Source organism: Artemia sp. Qi Xiang Cuo, unplaced genomic scaffold (assembly GCF_049724085.1).
Source record: "Artemia sp. Qi Xiang Cuo unplaced genomic scaffold, ASM4972408v1 HiC_scaffold_3120, whole genome shotgun sequence".
Classification (NCBI taxonomy): Eukaryota; Metazoa; Arthropoda; class Branchiopoda; order Anostraca; family Artemiidae; genus Artemia; species Artemia sp. Qi Xiang Cuo.
The window spans coordinates 70466-90644 of NW_028300515.1; the positions used below are offsets into that span (position 1 = coordinate 70466).

Below are 20179 nucleotides of genomic sequence, written 5' to 3' on the forward strand. Positions count from 1 at the left end.
CTTTGGTATCGTTGCAGACAAAACATCCGCTGTCAGCCATGAAGAGCGTTTAGCTGTAGGTGTACGGTACATTGATAGAGAGGGAGTCGCTTAAGAGCCTTTACTTACCGTTGTAGATTCTGAGTTGAAAAAAGGAGTCTTAAGGAGGGCTCGTATCATTGTAGAAAGAATGGTATTTGAATGCTACGATTTTGCAACTAATAAGGATGGGGGCTTTGTAGGAACACAAGATCAAATTTACAAGAAGTCAGGAAGAAATATTCAATACCTCAGATGCCTAACCCGGATATGAAACATTATTATTGATCAATACTGTTAATCAAGCTCCTTGACGCGCAATATGTTTAGTATTTTAAACAAGTCTACAAATTTTTTGCTGGGGGATCCAGCCGCTTCAGCTTGTTTTGCAATAGTGTAAAAGATGTTGAGGACAAGCTTTATCTTAAGGGACCTTAGAAATAAGGTGGTCTTCCAGATTAGAGTCACTTGAAGCTTGAAAAAAAAATATATGACTGTGGATTGTCCGTTTAGTATACAGATACTAATGTTTTTTCTATAAAGTTTTAAGAATTATATTGTTAAGTTATGTCAAAAAAGAAAAAACATTTAAAATATTTTTTGTTTTCAGTATAGTGCAAATTACGTTCTGGTCTTGACAAGGCATGGGAGTTGTCACCACTACTCTAGTTAATCTTTTGCTCCTTTTGTGTTTCATTTCTATATTGTCGGTGATTTGTGGTAGTTTTACGCTAGGAAGATTATTTGACTTTATTTCTGCTCATTTCTGGTTTAATAAGGCTCTTCACTTTCTTCTGAAAAACCTGTTTTGGTAAAAAGTTTTTTAAATCAATAATGAGAAAAATATAAAATTGCCAGGACATGTTTTGTGAATGAATCATTAAAGGCTACCAACGATCGTCCTTTCGGCCATCCATCCTGGGGCAAAAGAAGAGCAATCTTCCCCAAAACAGGCTCACAAGAGGTTGCAAGAAGGGATTGAAAGAAATTAAAAATTCCCAAAAAAGGGTAAATAAGGAAGCTTCGAACAGATAGGGGTGCTAAAAGATCGTGCACTTCCGTGTTGGCCTCAGATGGCTTGGTTGTCTATTGAAAAGAAATTGGAATTTCGCAGGAAGGAGTAAAGAAACTAGCTTTGAAAAGATTGGAGTGATGTAAGATCGCTTGCATCTATGTTTGGCTCAGATGGTTCAAAAAATTTTCAGCTTCATTTTTCTTCGCCCGTTGACGAGTCCCGGAGTGGCGGAGTCATAACCTTTAATTTCAAATTTTCAAAACGTTGTTAACTTTTGACACAAGGTGGGATATATTTATTAAAATTGGCAAAATCAAAGCCCAGGGTTTCTTGCTGTCTTGAACAGTACTGAAATTAGGTGAATGAAACTTTCAGAAATGATTTCATGGCGTAAAAAACTTCTGGGAGGGTATTACTCCAGGGTTTCCTTTTCTTATTTCTAGGATGTATTACCATAATTAGGCTACTGTTAGGCTAGCCTATTTAGTTGGAATTTTAAGCCACATAAGGTTTTTCCACCTTGATTTAATAAATAGATGTACAGAATTTATAGATTACAGAAACACCTTTTTTTTGTCTTATCAAAGCAGAAGAGCTATTTTGTAGGGTTTTACTTTTGTAACATAAAGGTTAGCCTATTATAGATCAGTACCATTTTAATTAAGGAGTAGGGGTCAGTGCATCAAAATGCCCTCTCAGGTGATCATTATTGTATTAGTCTCCTCAAAAGGAAACAATAAAATTCTGAAAACAAATTTTAAAAAAATCCTGAAATCATTTCCAAAATTAGCCTACTTCACTTTACCCTCCCCCAACTGTAATATGCAGCCTGAATTATACATAATTTATGCATTGTCACTTTTTTGTTCAAATTGTATACAACATTAATGAAATCAAGAAATAGAAAAACTAAGGGAGAGTTTTGGGTAAATTTCTACCAAATCATATTATTGACTTTTGCATAAAGTGAATATACCACACGATGCCTTTTTTTATGCTGATTACAAATATAATAATCATTTCTATTGGAAATGAATTTCAGCCCACCCCTATATATGCCAAATTCAGGGTATATATTTCTACATTAGGGGGGGAGGGGGTGGGGGTAAAGTTTAAACTTACCTCCCATTTACATCAGAAACAAAATTTGCCCCCCCCCTAATGTAGAAATATATACCCTGAATTGGCATATATAGAGGTGGGGGCTGAAATTCATTTCCGATAGAAATGATTATTATATTTGTAATCAGCATAAAAAAAGGCATTGAGTGGTATATTCACTTTATGCATAAGTCAATGATATGATTTGGTAGAAATTTACTGAGTTTTGAACCTTAGACCTATCCTGATTACTGATTAATCTGTAAAGAAAGAAAAAGCAAAAAGTTTGTAACTTGTAATCTTTCAACCAGACAATGATGTGAGATGGAATATGTTTTAGAAGCTCCACTTGTTAATTATCAAGAAATAATAGAAGTTTTTCATAGCCTAGAAGATATTATTTTATAAAACCTATATAGGGTAAGATACCCAGTAGTTGGCCAGCTAATCCACTCTTTAACAGCTAAATCATTGTAAACTCTCTAGTACCACTAGAAATTGGATTGTTATACTATTGACTTAGGTCTCCTGCCAGGTGCTGTTTGGTATAGAGGGTGATGTCTGCCTCCTCCATCTGCTTTGGTCCATTGAAAGTGTTTGTGCTTTGCTTAGTCTCATGTTTACCATTGCCAGGAACTTGCACAGGCTTTTATACCACTGTTTCTTTGATCAGTCACAAGGTTGCTTCCAACCAGCTTTGATAGGGTCAAAGTCAAAGATCTTCTCTGTGGGTAAGTGCAGGGGCATTTAGACTAGGTGTCCAAACCATTGTAAGGTATGCTTGGCTGCTTTGGTAGGAAACCAGGACTGCTTGGTGAGTTACAGTAGCTTTTTGTTATGTACAAAGCCAAACCACTATAGCCTAGACCTTCAATTGTTCTCAGGCTGTTTGACTAGAATCCATTGATGGCCTTTAGGGTTTGGGCTAATGCTTGCCAGGTCTCATCTCTGTAAAGCATCATAGAACCAATTAGGGTGTTGAAAATTTGCAAAAATTTACATCCCTGTTATGTTTGGAAGAGCATGATGCACCAGCCATTAACTTGAACACAGCTCTTTGTACCATGGTGTTGAGCTTTGAAGAGTCTGCAGTATTTCTCAGGGAGGTTGGTAGATTCTAGAATCTGCTAAAGCACTTCTTGGTCCACTGAGTCAAATGCAGCACAGAAGTTGGTAAAGGCAAAAAAGTTTTTTGTCAGAACTCTGTGGCTTTTTCTATTATCTGTTGAATTGAGAAAATCCACTTGATTTCTGACATAAATGCAGGTTGCTCCAGTCCCCAGATTCCACATTTAATATTCTGACATCAATCCAGCAGGACCATTAAGAAAATTATTTGTGGACTGACAACAGAGTTATTTCACAGTAATTTGAGCTGTTGCTTCTAGAGCCATTCCTCTTCCATAAGGGGTTGATGACACCCTTTTGCTATCTTCAGGAATTTTCTCAATTTGCAAGATTTTGGAGATACAGGAGCATAGTAGGACCAGTATATTTCAGCAGTTAAGTGCTTAAGCCAAAAATACCAGAAACTTAATTACTGTTGAGCCTTATAAATACATTTGTACTTTCTGAGGGGCAGAAATTGTCTATGGGTTTTCAGAGGAAGATTTTACAGAACTTAAGAACCCTGATACTAACAAAATGGAGTTTAGAAGTTGTGTATTGGTTATGATTGGTTGGGAGAAAACACAAAATTTTTGAAACTGAAGTTCTTGTAAAATATAAGAAAATGTATGAAGTAAAATACAACTTAAAGAAGATCTTTGACATTGAGTGGTTTACCCAAAAAACCCAGTGACTTAAATGTAAATCATAATGATATTTTATAAAAGATAACACATCTAGTAATGTCTGAAGGGACACAACATTAATTTGAGGAATTATTTTTCAGTGTGCCAATCTATCAAACTTCAATGTTGGTTGAAAAATTTGACTTTTGACATTATTTGAAAATTATACATTAAATTTTTGTTCTTAAAATGATTCCCCATGCTAACAATCTGTGTGTTACATAGGCTATATTACAAACCTTAAATCTTTGATGAAAAATAAACTAATTGATGCACATTTAATCTTGTATGTGAACCAAAATAACATCCAGTTAACATTAAACTGTGCACATAATAAAATGATGTGTACATATATCAAATGTATATCTATATGTGCATTTGCACATTTGTATATTTGTATGCAGGCTGACTTTGCAGTAATTAAAAAAAATAATTCCAAAAAGAAGCTTTTCAAAAAAAAGAAAAGGCCATGTTAAACTTAAGATCAGCAAATACAAATACCTATTAAAATTCAAACTCAAAACAACTAGAAATTATTATTAAAGAAGAAATGAAATCCAAATCAACCAGAAATAAAATAAACAATCATAGCAAAAAAACATACAACAAGTACTAATATAAATGAGTAAATAAATCTTAAAATGATTAATGCTGAAATTGAATATCCAAATACCGCTTTAAAAAAAATTAAAAATTTTGCTATTGAAGTATAAATGAAACCCAAAATGAACAGAAATTAAATAAACAATCAATGCAAACAATCATACAATCAATAGCCTACTAATATAGTTGAATAAATAAGTCTTAAAACAAGTGAAACTTAAATTGAATATGCAAATCAAGCTTGAAATGAACCCAAATCACTAAAAACAAGGGTTTGGGTATTGCCTCTTTCTCTCACTGTAAAAGTATAAAACCTACTGTGTCATTGGTGCTTTACTGAAAACTGTATGTGTTTTGAACAGTCTTGGAAAGTACAAATAAATCAAATTGAATATTTGATGCATAATGATATTAATTGTTGAACAATCACCAGTTCAAGATTTCATTTCACTGTAATTTTTGTCTTCAGTTTCAATGCTGTAATAACTGGAAAAGAAAATGTTTGTAATATAATATGTTTTTAGTGAAGCGCCAATGATGCAATAGGCTTTAGGTTTTACAGTTAAGGAAGGGGGCTGTATCCAAACTCTTGTTTGTAGTGAAACTATATTTGTCTTGAATAGTCTTGAAAAGAACTAATAAAATTAAAGTGAATATTTGATATACATTGATATTAATTGCTGAAAGCTCATCAGTTCAAAATTTTACTGTAATTTTAATGTTTATTTTTGATATTAAGTACAAAAGAAAATATTTTTGTAATAGAGTTTGTTTTCAGTAAAGTACCAATGATGCAGTAGGTTCTAGACTTTTACAGTGAGAGAAGGAAGTAATACTCAAACTCTTGTTTGTAGTGATTTTGTTCATTTTAAGATTGATTTGCATATTCAATTTAAGTTTCACTTGTCTTAAGATTTATTTATTCATTTATATTACTATCTACTTTATGTTTGGGTGGCATAACTTAAAACACTTTCCATTGGGCTCTGGGGGGTTGTGTTGACCCCATAGCTTTTATTATCTGAGTTATGAACTATTTTTAACAAAATTGCTATCAAAATTTTTATTGGATGGGTTTGGGGAAAAAACAGCATGGGGAGGGGGACTAGTTTCCCTCCAATCTTTTTTACTCTTAAAAAGTGAACTAGAATTTTAATTTCCAATCAAATGTGCCCCTCTGAAGTTTACACAGGCAAACCACCCATAAGAGCCATATATGCCCCCAGGGCATAACTTACAATGCCTGCCCTAAGTCCTGGGGGTTTGTGGTGACCTTGGAGTTTTTGTTATCTGATTTTTCAACTATTTTTAACAAAATAGCTATTTCAAAATTTTTATTGGATGCATTTAGGGGAAAAGGCACAAGGGGGGGGTAGTTGCCCTTTAATCACTTTTGGTTCTTAAAAAGGGCACTAGAACTTTTAATTTCCAATTGAATCAGCCCTCTTTGAAGTTTTTACAGCCACCTCTTCCATATGAAGTGCCTCTGGAAACAAAATAAAAAATAAAACATGAAGCCTTATAGCATGGGACAGGGGGGGCCTAGTTGGCTTTGGATCTCTTTTGACTCTTAAAAAGTGAACTAGAACTTTCAATTTCAAACAAATGATCCCTCTCTGAAGATTATATGAGCATCCCTTCCATAAGAACCATATATGCCTCCAGGCGATAACTTACAATGCCTGCCCATGGGCCATGGGGGGTTCTGTCAACACTGGAGTTTTTGTTATCTGACCTTTGAACTATTTTTAACAAAATGGCTACAGTATCTTAAAACTTTTATCCGATGGATTTGGGGGCTAGTTGCTAACCAATCACTTGACTCTTAGAAAGGGCACTAGAGCTTTCAATTTTCAATTGAATGAGCCCCCTCCAAAGTTTATGCAAACACCCCTTCAATATGAAGCGCCTCTGGGAAAAAAAATAATAAAACATTGGAACTGTATGGTCTTTACATTAGGCAATACTATAGCACTGCCTCAGATACACAGTATGTATAAAACTAAGCATGTGTTTAGGCTTTACTGTGCCTTGTATTTATTATTAATGTGTAGATCCATATTTTATCTAGTCTTGGACCAAGGTAAACCAACTCTTGTATACCTTGGTCCTAAACCTTTTTTAAAATCATACTAAAAAACGTATATGCAGTTACGTAAAAAATGTATGCTATAGTAAAATAGTTGAAATCTGTTTTAAGCATTTGTAATACCATGTTTTGCAGGAAAATTTACAAAATAGATCTTTGGTATGCTATTTGGTAAATTTGGAGGAGTTTAAGTTACTGACCTTGCTTTGAAACAGATATACCTTTGGAGTCAGAGTTGCATCCCAAATTGAAATATAACATTCTTTTGCATTGGAAATTAACTTTACCCCCCCCCCACCCTCTTCTGCAAATTTGCTAATATATAGGCCCACTCTGAATTTTTTATTGACATTGAATTCTCCTTAAGTCATCTATTCTCCAAATTGAATTAACACTTTGTCCAAACAATGGAAAATTCATAGCATATATACAATTCAAGGTATATATTTGCACAATAAGGGGTAGGGACAAAGTTTATTTCTAATGCAAATGAGTGTTATTTGGATTCAGTGTGCAATTCTGACTCTAAAGGTATGTTCATTTCTTAGCTAGGTCAGTAATTGAAACTCCTCCATATTTAGCCAACCCTTGCTAATATTAAATATATAATTTTGGCTGTATATTTGCATTTTGATTTGGAGAAGGGGGGTTAAAGCGAAGTGCTCTTAGCAATGATGTAAGCAAGGATTTTATAATTTTTTAAAGTTGTTTTCAGAGTTTCATAGTGTTTCCTTTTGAGTAGACCCTTCCAATTGAGTAGGCTTTAGTTCTGAGAATGCAATTCCTGTTATTTCAGTAGAATTTTAAGCCATATCTACTGTAAACCAATGCCATCATTAATGATGGTATTTCCACAAGAGTTTCATTCACCTAGCTAAATCACTTTCACCCAAACATAACCCCTTAACTAGAATTTTACCTTGATTTCCATGTTTTCTAGATGTGGACTTATTAGAAAGCTAATCTAAAACATAATGTAGATAGTTGTAGACAAGACCAGGATAGTTAGAATTGTAGGCCTATAATCTTGGGAAGCCTTATATATAATATTTAGACCTAACCTTCAAAATGAGTTATCATGCTGCTCATGCAAACAACTTAAAAAATTCTAAAACAATTAGTCAGCTAATGTTATTCCTAAAAGGGGTTCACACCCCTCCTGCTAATTTGCCAATATATAGCCCAAACTATATATTCTTTATATATTTTTCCATTTCCTAATTTTGTCAGCATTACTTCTTTGCTGTTAAATCTATTTTAAGAATGGCATTGGAAAAATGCATAGAAAATTTGTAGTTTAGTGTTATAGTCATTCTTTTTTATATCTTTTCTATGAGTAAATATGCCCTTGATTGAGACTGTGTCATTCAGATGCTTTGTTCCAACTTTTAGATCTTATGTTCAGTAATTAGAACCAATTTGGTAATCACAAATAACTTATTTGTTGATTAATGGAAAATAAAGGTTTTGTTCTCTGGATACTTCTCTTAATGTCCAAACCAACCTCACTTGGTAGGATGAATTTTGCCATGATGGGGCTTGAGCATGACAAGCTAAAAGTGACAAAAAACTACTTGTAGTCCTAAACAAAACTAAATTATTCCTAAAAAAAGTGCTTTTACTTGAAATACTGGTGCATTGACAAAAAATAGTGTGCTTCAAATACATCACAACGCACAGTGTGTTAGCTTGTGTCATCATGGTTGCCATCTTCAGTAACAGGTAATAACTTATCAGATGAACGTTGCGGCTTGAAATCCATCCCTGTCTTTTTGTAGCTTACTATTGTTTTCCATGCCTTTTTGCATTAATTTCTCCTTTTGCTGGAGTGTTTGAGTATCTTGGCTCTTCTGGTTTTGAAGAGCTTGCATCAATCCATATTATCAGCAGGAAAGGTCTGATCTTTTTTGGGGTTATTCTGGCAAACTGACCTTGTCAGTTAATTGCTGGTAGTCCAGTAGCAGGGCTGGCATTAGTTGAATGCCCAGAAGTAGAACTGTTGGTGGTAACCTCAAGTTGACGAATTACATCCTACTCTAAGTATTTTGATTTTGCCTAATTTTAGCTTACCTTGATATTGAATAGGCTAGGTAGTTATTTAGGACAGGAGAAAATCCACCTCACATAGTCACAGAACACTTGTAGTAACCGCTCCCGCTTGGAGAGAAATGCGCCACCACATGGCAGTAACAGGGCTGCCACAAAGTCCTTAAAAGTCCCTAAAATTGAGTGAAGGTCCCTCTTGGTCCCTTAGACTAATAATGGTTCCTAAAGTCCCTTTTCTTGCTTTGGTTTAAAGCTCTGTATCCTGAAGGTTGCCACTACCTGTGAATATATGGTTTTCATTATTTTTGTTTCAATTGAGATTCTTGGAACCTGTTTTTGGCTGTCTAAGAAAGGCAAAACTTGCTGTTGCATAGGCTACAGCATTACTTTCAAGACAGAGAAGACAAACTAGTAACGAAAAGTAGTGACCTTTTTTGACCCTGGAATCAATAGGCTAGGAGGTGGCAGGGTTCAGTTGGCTCTGTTAATTACTTTGAAAACTCTTTTGGGTGTCACTTTGTTATACACAGAGGAAAAATAAATAAGTAAGAGAATGGCTCCAAGTACATAGTACGAAGGAGGTGGTGTTAAAACTAGGTTTCTTGCTTGATTTTGGGCATACACACATTTCTAGACCTATTAGACTACTTCCTAGCAACTTTTTTTTTCTTTTTATCAGAATGCATTTCTGGTAATTTATTTCTGGTAATAGACAATATATTTTTCTATTAAATTCTTTTCTTCTTTTAAGGTTTAGGGTTTAAAGTTTTAGTTTGAATAAGAATGGGAGAGTACAAATTCGAGGAGACTTGGTTGGAAGAGAAAGATGCAACTGGACACTAAATGAAAGAGTGGTGTAGAGCCGTTCCGGGAGATCTGTTCTTTTTATACTGTTCTGTCTGCAATTCATCGCTTGTCTGCAATAAGGGCTCCTATGGTTTACTGCAGCTCGCCAGTTCTGATGAACATAAGAACAATATTACCATAAAGCACACTCCAAATCAGCTTCGTCTCTTGGAAGTATCTCTTGTGGAGAGTGGCGAACCAGCAAAACTGCCCATGCACCTAGGTGCTTATGTACTGTGGTATGAAACAACAGTTTCAGAAATGGTCTAAATGGTTTACATGGGCTCTGAAGATGATTGACTCTTGACTATTCTGGGAAATCCAGAGACGGAATAGCAGATGTAGTTGAAAAATTTTCAAAGATACAGTGGTCAATACTTCACCTTTGAGCAAACTAAGTTTGCTTATTTTTTAACCGAAGTTCTTGAACCCCTTTTCCGGAAGATGACCCTTGAATGAAATCGGCAACAGTTATTATGTTGTCGAGTTTGATGAAACCTCAAATTCAGAAAGTAAGAAAGAGCTTCAAATGAGGATCTGATTTTGGTCCTAAAAGATGAAACAAGTTGTAGAAAGATATTTGGAAACTGCGTTTATTGGACATGCCACAGCTGAAGACTTCAAATAAGAAATAGTCAGAACAATCGATGAGAGTGTTTTATCTATCTCTAAACTACTAGCGTTAAGTTATGACGGTCCCAACGTAAACAAAAAACTTCCGACTGATTGTCAGTGAAAAACGTGGATTGACAGGTAGCGAAGATCTCCTTGATATTGGCACCTACACAATCCATTTGGTACACAACTCTTTTCGGAAGGGCTTGCAGGAAATCGGTGAGAATTGTTCCGATCTGATCATCAAACTGTACTACTTTTTTAGTGGCTGGCCGGCTAGACAAGAAGACTACAGCAAGATTCAGGAGAAAACTGGCGTTTGTAAGTCTTGTTTTTTTAAATACGTACCCGCCTGATGGTTAACAATAGGACCTGCCACTTCGAGGCTAAGGTAATAGATGCCAGCTCTGTTTGAGTACTTTGTTGTCTATATTCTAAAGAAAAACCATAGTCTTATGAAATCAAATGCGTACAAAGAGATCATCCGGCTGATCAAACAGCCGTCCATGAACGTCGAGTGTCAGATTGTTGTTGATAGTTCGAACTTCTTCACATGTTTCACCGAAAAGTTTCAACGGGAAGAGCCCTAGTGCATAAACTCTACACGGAGCTGAATCTCCTGGTCTTGAAATTGGCTGGATGAGTTTTAAAACCTGAAGTGAGAGTAAACTTATGGATGAACTAAAACTTCAGCCATTCAAAGATGAAAAGAACTTTGTGCCACTGCTACAGACAGTTGTGAGTAACGAGATTGTGGACTGTCTCGAGTGAGTAGGCCAGCTTTCAACACGCTCGTTCATGTAGCGTGTTCAGAAGTATTATTCTGCGGTAGTCCAGTTATCCGGACTTCCACCAGAGCCAGGAAGGATTGACGACAAGTGAAACAACGTGATCCATGGAGGAAAGTATCCAAACTTGTCTGAAGTCCTAAAAATGCTTTGACTGTTTCACACAGGTATGCCAGCATTGAGTGGGGTTTCCCCCTGTCCGGGCGAGTTCTCAACGAAGAAAGAGCTTTGATGAATGAGGAATTTTTGAATGCAAAACTATTTGTGATAGACGGGTTGGACAGATTTGGAGGACGTCCACAAAATTTTGCTATAACTGAAGACTTGATAAACCTGGCCAAGTCTGCTAGAAAGAGCTATGATGTGTACCTACAGCAGGAAAAAGCCTTGAAAGAAAAAACTGAGAAAGAGCAAAAGAATTTGGAGGCAAGAGAATGGCTGAGAGAACAGCAGCTCGCTGAAACCTCTTTGAAAAGACAGACAATAGAGACTATCGAAAAAACTCTCAAAGAAAAAAAGGAGCGTTTGGTCCTAAGGAACAGGCCGCAGAGGAGTTGCTGAAGGAAGCTCATAACTGGCTGAAAAAAGGTGTTGAAAAGAAGGACATGATTGAGGTACATTTAGCGCAGGTCACGATAAATGGGACTCTGTCAATGCGTACTGAACAAAAAAAAGGTAGCTGCTACTCTTGAAACCCCCCAGCAGCAGTTAGTTTCAAAGAAACAGCTGCTTATCACATCTCTATTCCATCAGAAGGCAGTGCAAAAAAGGAAAGCAAATAGGTTGTGTGTTCTAGTTACCTCATCCTTATCTCTTTCATCATATTAATTAAAAAGACTTTTTCCACAAAATATGTTTTCCAAAGAAAAGTAAAGAACACCATTAGGCCAAAAATGAGAAAACATAGAATCAAATAATCTACAAAGCATAAAACTACCACAAATCAGCATCAATAAATAAATGAAACCCAAAACGAACAGAAATTACAATAAATAACTGAGTCAAGCTCAAAACGAGCAGAAATTAACTTGAGTTGGGCTCAGAACCCCTATGCCTTCCCAAGGCCAGAACATAATTTGCACTTAATTGAAAAAATATAAATGTTTTTACTTTTATAACTTTAATAAATCAAATAGTATTAACATTTTGATTACTAAATATCAATATATGTATATTAAACTGACAATGCACATTCATTTGTATTTTTTTCAGAGTATTAAATTTTTTCAGAAAGAAAGGTGTTTTGCCTCTAACGTTTGTGCGTACAAATCCATCAGTTCCCATTTTGGGGTCTCAGAGACTCTTTTTGGGGCCCTTAGAGATGAAAATCCCAAAGTGACAGGTGACAGCACTGGCCAATATGCAAGCTGATTTGAATGTAAGCCTTAAAACTCAAACGAAGACAAGGAAAAGACACGCTTTAATAAACAAAAAACCACACTTTTTGGGATAAAAATTAAAATCTGGAATCAGAAGTGATGGAAAATCGTTGAAAAATTTTTTCCAACATAGAAATAGCAACCCAAACTATGGTTTCTTATAAAAAAAAATTAAAAGATATAAAATATAATTTTTTCCATGAAAAAGACCATGTCAATAAAAAACAAAGTGAAATTAATTTGAAAAACTTTTTCCGCAAAACAAATTTTTCAAAGAAAAGTAAAGAGCTCCATTAAGCCAAAAATGAGCAGAAATATCCCAAGCATAAAACTACCACAAATCAATAAATAAAGGAAACTCAAAACCAACAGAAATTACAAAAAATACCCGAGTCAAACTCAAAACGAGCAAAAATTAGCATAGGTAGGGCAGTTGGATACGACATGATGGTAGTGGACAGAAATCCTTATATAGAACGTGCAATTCCTTTTTTTCTGGAATCTGGAGAATCAATATAATTTATGTATTTGATGTGTCGTGATGCTAGTATTTATTATTATTTTGTTGTCCTATTACTGTGGTTTTCTGTTTTGCAATCTTCTAATTTTATGGTTTTGTTGAGAAAGAATTATGAAATAGGAATTCGAAGTATTCAAACTTACTCTTTTTTTGCATCTATCATTGCTTTTGTCTCTTATGTGAGTTTTGAGTCAGCTAACCTTTTAGGCTCGTCCATTTAAAAATTTGTACAATATATTGACTGTTGCCTCCCTCTTGAATTATCTTTCAGATGTTTCTATTAAGGGGGGGGCTGAAGTTTCAGTTTATTTGAAAGATCATGATCGGCAATATTTTTTAAAGAATTTGGCGGTAAGCTTTATAAATTCTAGTTTTTCCAGAGCTGAGTTATTGAAGACTTTGTTTTCGCATTTAGTCAAGATGGTTTTTTTCACTTGTTATGGCTGCGGAGTGTATTATATAGATAAGCTAGATGTGCCAGAACATTTTCGACAGTACGACATGTGCCAGAACAACATTATTTTGACATGCATGGACTGTTATGAAGATTTTTAGTAAGTAATAGATTTTTTAATGACATCCCAAATACATTTTCGGAAATTCCAACCAATTTGGTGTATTTAAAGCTTATGCCTCCTCTTTCAAACTTTTTTAATTCTGAAAAATTATGTATTATTGCCAACCTGCATTTTTTTTTTGGAATAATAATAGTGATTTTTTTTTGTTAAGTTAGTCTTAGCTACAGTATCTTAAATTCAGAACTACTCCCTGTCAACACTTTTATAAAGAGCACTAGAACGTCAGATTACCAATCCGATGAGGCCACTCTGAAGCATATATGTCCACGCTTTCTATGAAAACCTTTTAAGCCCCCAGGGCATAACTTACAACCCTTGCCCTGAGTGCTGGGAGGATTTGTTATCCTCGAAGACATAATTTTCAGACCTTTCAAATACGTTGAACAAAATGGTTATCTCAAAATTTTGATTGAAAGCGTTTGGGGAAATGATGGGCATGGGGGGAGGGGGGGTTCATTTGCATTCTGATCACTTTCGACTAAGAAAAAAGGCACTAGTCCTCTCAATTTTCAATCGAATGTGGCCTTTTTGAAGCTTATATGACAAAAATTTCTATAAAGACCGTTTATGCCCGAAGGGCATAACTTACAACCCCTTGTCCTTCGCGCTATGGGGGGGGGGGGGTTGTCATCCTCAGAGACATAAATTTCAGACCTTTAAACAACGTTGAACAAAGTGGCTATATCAAAATGTTGATTCGAAATGTTTGGTGAAATGATGGGCAGGGGGAGTTGATTCTCCCTCCAATTACTTTGGGGTTTCATTCTTGAAGACTTAATTTCCAGAATTTTCAACTACATTGAACAAAATGCCTCTCTCAAAATTTTGATCGGATGTGTTTGGGGCAATGGTGGGCATGAGAGGGGGGCTAGTTGCCCTCCAATCACTTTTGACTATTAAAAAGGGCACCAGCCCTTTCAATTTCCAATCATATGAGCCCTTTTTGTAGGTTCTACAACAATGCTTTCTATAAAAATCCTTACATATCCCCAGGGCATAACTTACAACCCTTGCCCTGAGGGCTTTGGGGGGTTTGTCATCCTCAAAGACATAATTTCCATACTTTTCAACTATGTTGAACAAAATGGCTATCTTCACAATTTTGATTGGATGTGTTTGGGAAAATGGTGGGCGTTAGAGTGACGTTAGTTGCCCTCCAATCACTTTCAACTATTAAAAATGGCACTACCCCTTTCAATTTCTAATTGAATGAGCCCTTTTTGAAGTTTCTACAACAACGCTTTTTATAAAAAACCTTATATGCCCCCAGGGCATAACTTACAACCCTTGTCCTGAGGGCTGTGAGGGGGTTGTGATCCTCAAAGACCTAATCTCCAGAACTTTCAACTATGTTGAACAAAATTCCTATCGCAAAATTTTGATTGGATGTGTTTGGGAAAATTGTGGGCGTAAGAGGGCGGTCAGTTGCCTTCCAATCACTTTTGACTATTAAAAAGGGCACGAGCCCTTTTAATTTCCAATCGCATAAGCCCGTTTTAAAGTTTCTATGACGACGCTTTCTATAAAAAACCTTATATGCCCCCAGGGCATAGTTTACAACCCTGGCACTGTGGGCTTTGAGGGGTTGTCATCCTCAAAGACCTAATTTCCAGAGCTTTTAACGTTGAACAAAATGGCTATCTCAAAATTTTGATTGGATGTGTTCAGGAAAATGGGCGTGAAAGGAGGGCTAGTTTTCCTTCAATCACCTTTAACTATAGAAAAAGGGCACTAGCCCTTTCAATTTCCAATCGAATGAGCCCTTTTTGAAGTTTCTACGACAACGCTTTCTATAAAAACCTTATATGCCCCCATGGCATAACTTACAACCCTTGCCCTGATGGTTGTAGGGGGTTGTCATCCTCAAAGACCTAATTTTCAGAACTCTTAACTACGTTGAACAAAATGGCTATCTCAAACTTTTGATTGGGTGTGTTTGGGGAAATGGTGGGCGTAAGAGGGAAGTTAGTTGCCATCCAATCACTTTTGACTATGAAAAAGGCAACGTTTTCTATAAAAACCTTATATGCCCCCAGGGTATAACTTACAACCCTTGCTCTGAGGGCTACGGGGGAAGTGTCATCCTCAAAGACATAATTTCCGAACCTTTGAACTACATTGTACAAAATGCCTATTTCAAAATTTTGATTGGATGTATTTTGGGGAAATGGTGGGCGTGAGAGGGGGGTTTGCTGCTCTCCATTGACTTTCGATTATTAAAAAGGGCACTAGGCCTTTCAATTTCCAATTAATGAGCTCTTTTTGAAGTTTCTACGATAACGCTTTCTATAAACACCTTTTATGCCCCCAGGGCATAAAATACAACCCTTGCCCTGAGGGCTGTGAGGGTGGTTGTCATCCTCAAAGACCTAATTTCTAGAACCTTCAACTACGTTGAACAAAATGGCCATCTCAAAATTTTGATTGGATGTGTTTTGGGAAATGGTGGGCGTGAGAGGGGGGTTTTTTGCCCTCCAATCATTTTCGACTATTAAAAAGGGCACTAGTCCTTTTAATAGCCAATCGAATGAGCCCTTTTGAAGTTTTTACGACAACTTCTTCGATACAAAGTGCCCTGGTCAAAAAAAAAATATAATAAATTGTGCCAACATCGCTCTTTCCTTAGGCAGCGCTATTGCGTTGCTTCGGAATCCTTCAATTTGTACAGATGAACAGACAAGTGCTGCTTTGATTGTAGAATCCAAATTCATATTATTTATTGAGAATTTAGTCTATATGTGGTGGCACATGCACAGTATGTGTTGCGACCCGGTACCGGGTGTTAAAAGAAATTTTGCCGGATCGCGAAAGCAATTGTGAAAACAGAAAAATTGTGTTTTTATGTGTGTTTTTTTTTTACATCAATTAAACACAGGGAGTAGTGACAAACTGTGTATTTACATTCTTTCGCCCACGCATATACGGATTGCTGCCGGCAATTGCTGACTTTCATAAAGCTTACCTCATTTGCTAAAAAGTTAAATGAATATAATCGTCAATTTTTAATTTTTTTTATTATTTTTCAACATTTAGTTTTTTAAATAAGCAAACAGAAAACTTGAATTTATTAAATATTAAAATCTGTGCAAATGTTTATATTTATGTAAATATATATTAGAAAAATGTTTTTTTTTAAGTTGGGCCAGGAAAAGTTTGAAAGTTCGCTCCGGGCTGCGGCCAACAATCTTGTTAAACGATGGTATACGGGATATGATATAAAATAACGAATTTTCCTGTATCACCCACTAAAGGGTTTAAATTTTTAAGAATTTAATAGGATTATTGATCTCATAAACTTTGCCTTGGACAGTTTTGTGTTTAATTTTATAGCTATTTAGTTTCTGGCTCTGTTCAAAAAATTTTTCTACCCCCCCCCCCCTCCTTTCTCTTCTAAAATAATATCATGCATACTTTACAGTTTAGCATCGCCTGGAAATTCATTTTGGGATGATAAGCTATTAATCTGATTTCAATGTCATTTTTTTCATACTCTATTTCTGCATTATGCGTTCAACAAGTAATGTTCAACAAAGTTTGAAAGGTGTTTTACTTTTTTTTTGCTCTTGAGAATTATAATTCATTTTTATGCTTGTGGTAATTTTTGTTTTTGTTGCTGTTTATTATATTAATTTATTGTTGTAATTTTTAGTGATGAGGATTACAATTCTCATATAAAGTGCGTAACGGAGAACCGGGATGAGTGGATTGAATCAGTACAAAACGCCATTAGAAATGCGCCTGGAACTAATCCAGAAGTAACACAGCTTTTAGAATATGTAATGCTGCCTAGAATATGTACAATAATATGTATGGACAAGAATATGTATCCCAACAAAAAAGTATTTCTGGTATGTTTTTTTTATTTTTCAGTTTAGTTGATTCTAAGACTTGTTCAATAGTAGTTGACAATGATATCTTGTTATGTTAGGATGTAATAAATTGTATTTTTATAATTTAATTTATTGAAGAACATTAAAGTTTCTATTAAAAGTAACTGTAAACAATTTACAGTTTAATTGTAGTAAAAAAAATGCTATAAAATATCTTTTAACAAGCCTCTTTAGAAGGAATAGTAAGCGATAGAATTTATCTCATCTCTTTATTGGCAACCTAAAGTTGTGTGATCAAAATATACGCAATTAAGTTGCTTTGAAGTATATAATTGTTGTTAAATTTTTTCAGTATTTAAAATTTGTTAGTTGTATAGGCAGCCAATAAGAGGATAAGCCTAGTTCTGTCAGTCCAGGGAAGTAGGGCCTACGTCTTACTAGCCTTGAAGTTCGATATAGTCCTAGGATGTGACTGGTTAAGGTCCCGGATTGTCCGGGCGTTAGTAAAAAACAAATGGTGAAAACGTCAAGATAGGTTGCATGGGTCAAAATAAAGCTAAAATATAATTAAGATAACAAAAAATAATTAAGTTAGACTCCATGTTAAACAAAAACCTATACACATATTGGAAGGTTCTAAAAGTCTCCAACAGGAGCACAACCGATGATGAAATTTTTAATAAAGTTATTAGTTAATGGGTGTCATCTTCTTTTTTTGTGTCTACTTGGTTTTCCTTTAACTTTGAATTGTGTAAGTTCTATGATTAGCTATTTGATAGATTCTATACGTGGGTGGTAATTTCGTCCTTGAACATTTAAAAAATAACCAGCTGAAAAAATTCATTGGACATCTATCGTTGAATTGTCAAGTATCTTCATCAGGTTTGATGATGGAAATGTCATTAAGGGTTCTTAGTTATTGATTATAACCTTCAGCCGGAAATGGCAAATAACAACAAATATAAATGTTTGTTATGTATAAAAGGAGCTTACATTAAAGCCCGTTCCGTAGTTTTAGGAATACGAATTGCATGTAATTTTTTTGTTATCTATGTCTTGGATCAGAAATAGCTACAAATAATAAATTACCGTTAGAATAATTAGGTTCTAGAACATGCCCTTAGTTTTAGAATATTGACTTCAGGAATGTAGGCTATTAAAAGAAATTGCTTAACAATCATGTAAAACATCGAATCTCGATAAATTATGAAATAAATCAGAACATACGTAAACTTATTTTTGAATCTCAGTTTAATGTTCTCAGTAAAAGCATACCGGCATCAAGCGCATGGTATCGTTTAAGCATCTTCTGGCTTTTTGTACCTCAGCGGACTAGTTACCATGGAAACTGCTTTTGAGGGACATTTTTAAAAAAGAACACTTTAAAACAAGCCAAAAGTTGGATAGTCAAGGTTAAAAATCGATGCTTCCAACATCAGACCACTCTGAAACATCCTACCTAAATTTGCCTTTTTGAAAATTTGGTTAATGATGACTATAACATTAACCTTCAACCTTAAATCTACTGGCATTGTTTTAATAGTGCCTTTTTCCCCCCCATCTCGTTTGAAGATTTATACCTGTTCTTACTCTTTCAAATATAATGTACAGATTTGAATTTTTATTTATCTTTACAACTTGTACTCTTCAACTATATTATTAATTCGTCTTATATTAATTCACATTCTTGGAATTTCTTCAACCCTAATTTTTAGTCTTTGAAAATTCGAATGTAGTGCTAGAATCATATATGTACACAATTGTTATTTTGGTGCGAGGGGGGGGGTCAAAAATTAGGCACACTGGAGGGAAATATATAGAAAACTACAAGATAAATTGAAAAAGATAAGTCTATCTGTTTTTTTTATGGATTTATTATCGATTAATTTGTCAAGTAAAGAAAAATAGAGCATAAAAAAGACAAATTAGAATCAACATTAACGCTATATTACCCCGTTAGTCCACATGCGGACAGTTTTTATGGTGGTGACTCTGAATTTATTAATTTTTCTTTCAGTAGCTGGGAAGGTGTCCGTAATCTTTTGCTTTATTACCTTATGTGTGCGTATATTTCTTTTCCCCAATGATGGGAACTGAAAATGCAAATTAACTATATATCTATAAAATTCTCTTTGATTGGCCTCCTTCCTGGTGGCTTTTTAAGTGTTCCTATAGCTAGCGGGTGAGGAGTTGCATTAACCATTTATTGCAAGGAAGGCAGGAAAACAGTTTTTGTTTTGGCCACAATTGAGTCATATGAAGGGCAGAGGTGGCCAAATGAATTGAATGTGTACTTTTCAATATGGACGTAATGTGGTGGCCTTGGCTTAGGAGGGCTGACTCGCAGGCGTGATCATATTTTCACTGATAGTCATTGAAACGAAGGAGTCATGTATTTAATTCATTAGATTAAAGTCCAGTCGCGTTTTAGGCCGTTGTAAGAGTTATACAGTTATGTCTAAATATATCGTCAGCAACTTAAGCAATGGAAGAAGCACGGATAAAACACGACTGTCTTATCACTCGCTTACGTAAAATGATAGTGCTGCTGAGCACTGGCGGTAAGGCTCTTCCACCTTGACGCACACTCTTCTTAAAATGGATCATTCGAAAGAAAAGACGTTGAGATGTTACAGATGAATGAAATCCGAAGAAGAAGGGATCGGGATTACAGTCAAGAGCTTGTTTGACAGATTTTAGACAAATATTGAATGCATAGAGGTAAACAGTGGGAATTGTCCCTAAGCCCAACATGGTCATGCATGCCCCAATCGAAGGATCTGTTTACGTCAGGTGCTCCAAAGGTGAGAAGATCAGCGCCCTTATGTGCATCAATAACCAGATTAATGCTGTGTTCACGCAATGTGATTGTGTAAAAGTATCCAACGACTTCAAGTGTGAAGTTGTCCTGGTCTGTGCATATGGGAGAAATTTTCAGCAAATAAAAAGATAATGAAA

General features: G+C 35.3%; 1 protein-coding gene across 1 annotated transcript in view; it reads left to right on the top strand.

The window, feature by feature from the left end:
• Positions 1-1346: 1346 nt before the first annotated feature.
• Positions 1347-20179, top strand: part of LOC148938572 (uncharacterized) — a gene marked incomplete at its 3' end in the record, with an annotated part of 63904 nt that continues 45071 nt past the window's right edge. The window contains exons 1-3 of the mRNA XM_089107693.1: positions 1347-1391; positions 13194-13367; positions 17041-17239. Of these exons, the coding sequence (XP_088963819.1) occupies positions 13234-13367; positions 17041-17239 (333 nt within the window). The remainder of the gene's footprint in view (positions 1392-13193; positions 13368-17040; positions 17240-20179) is intronic.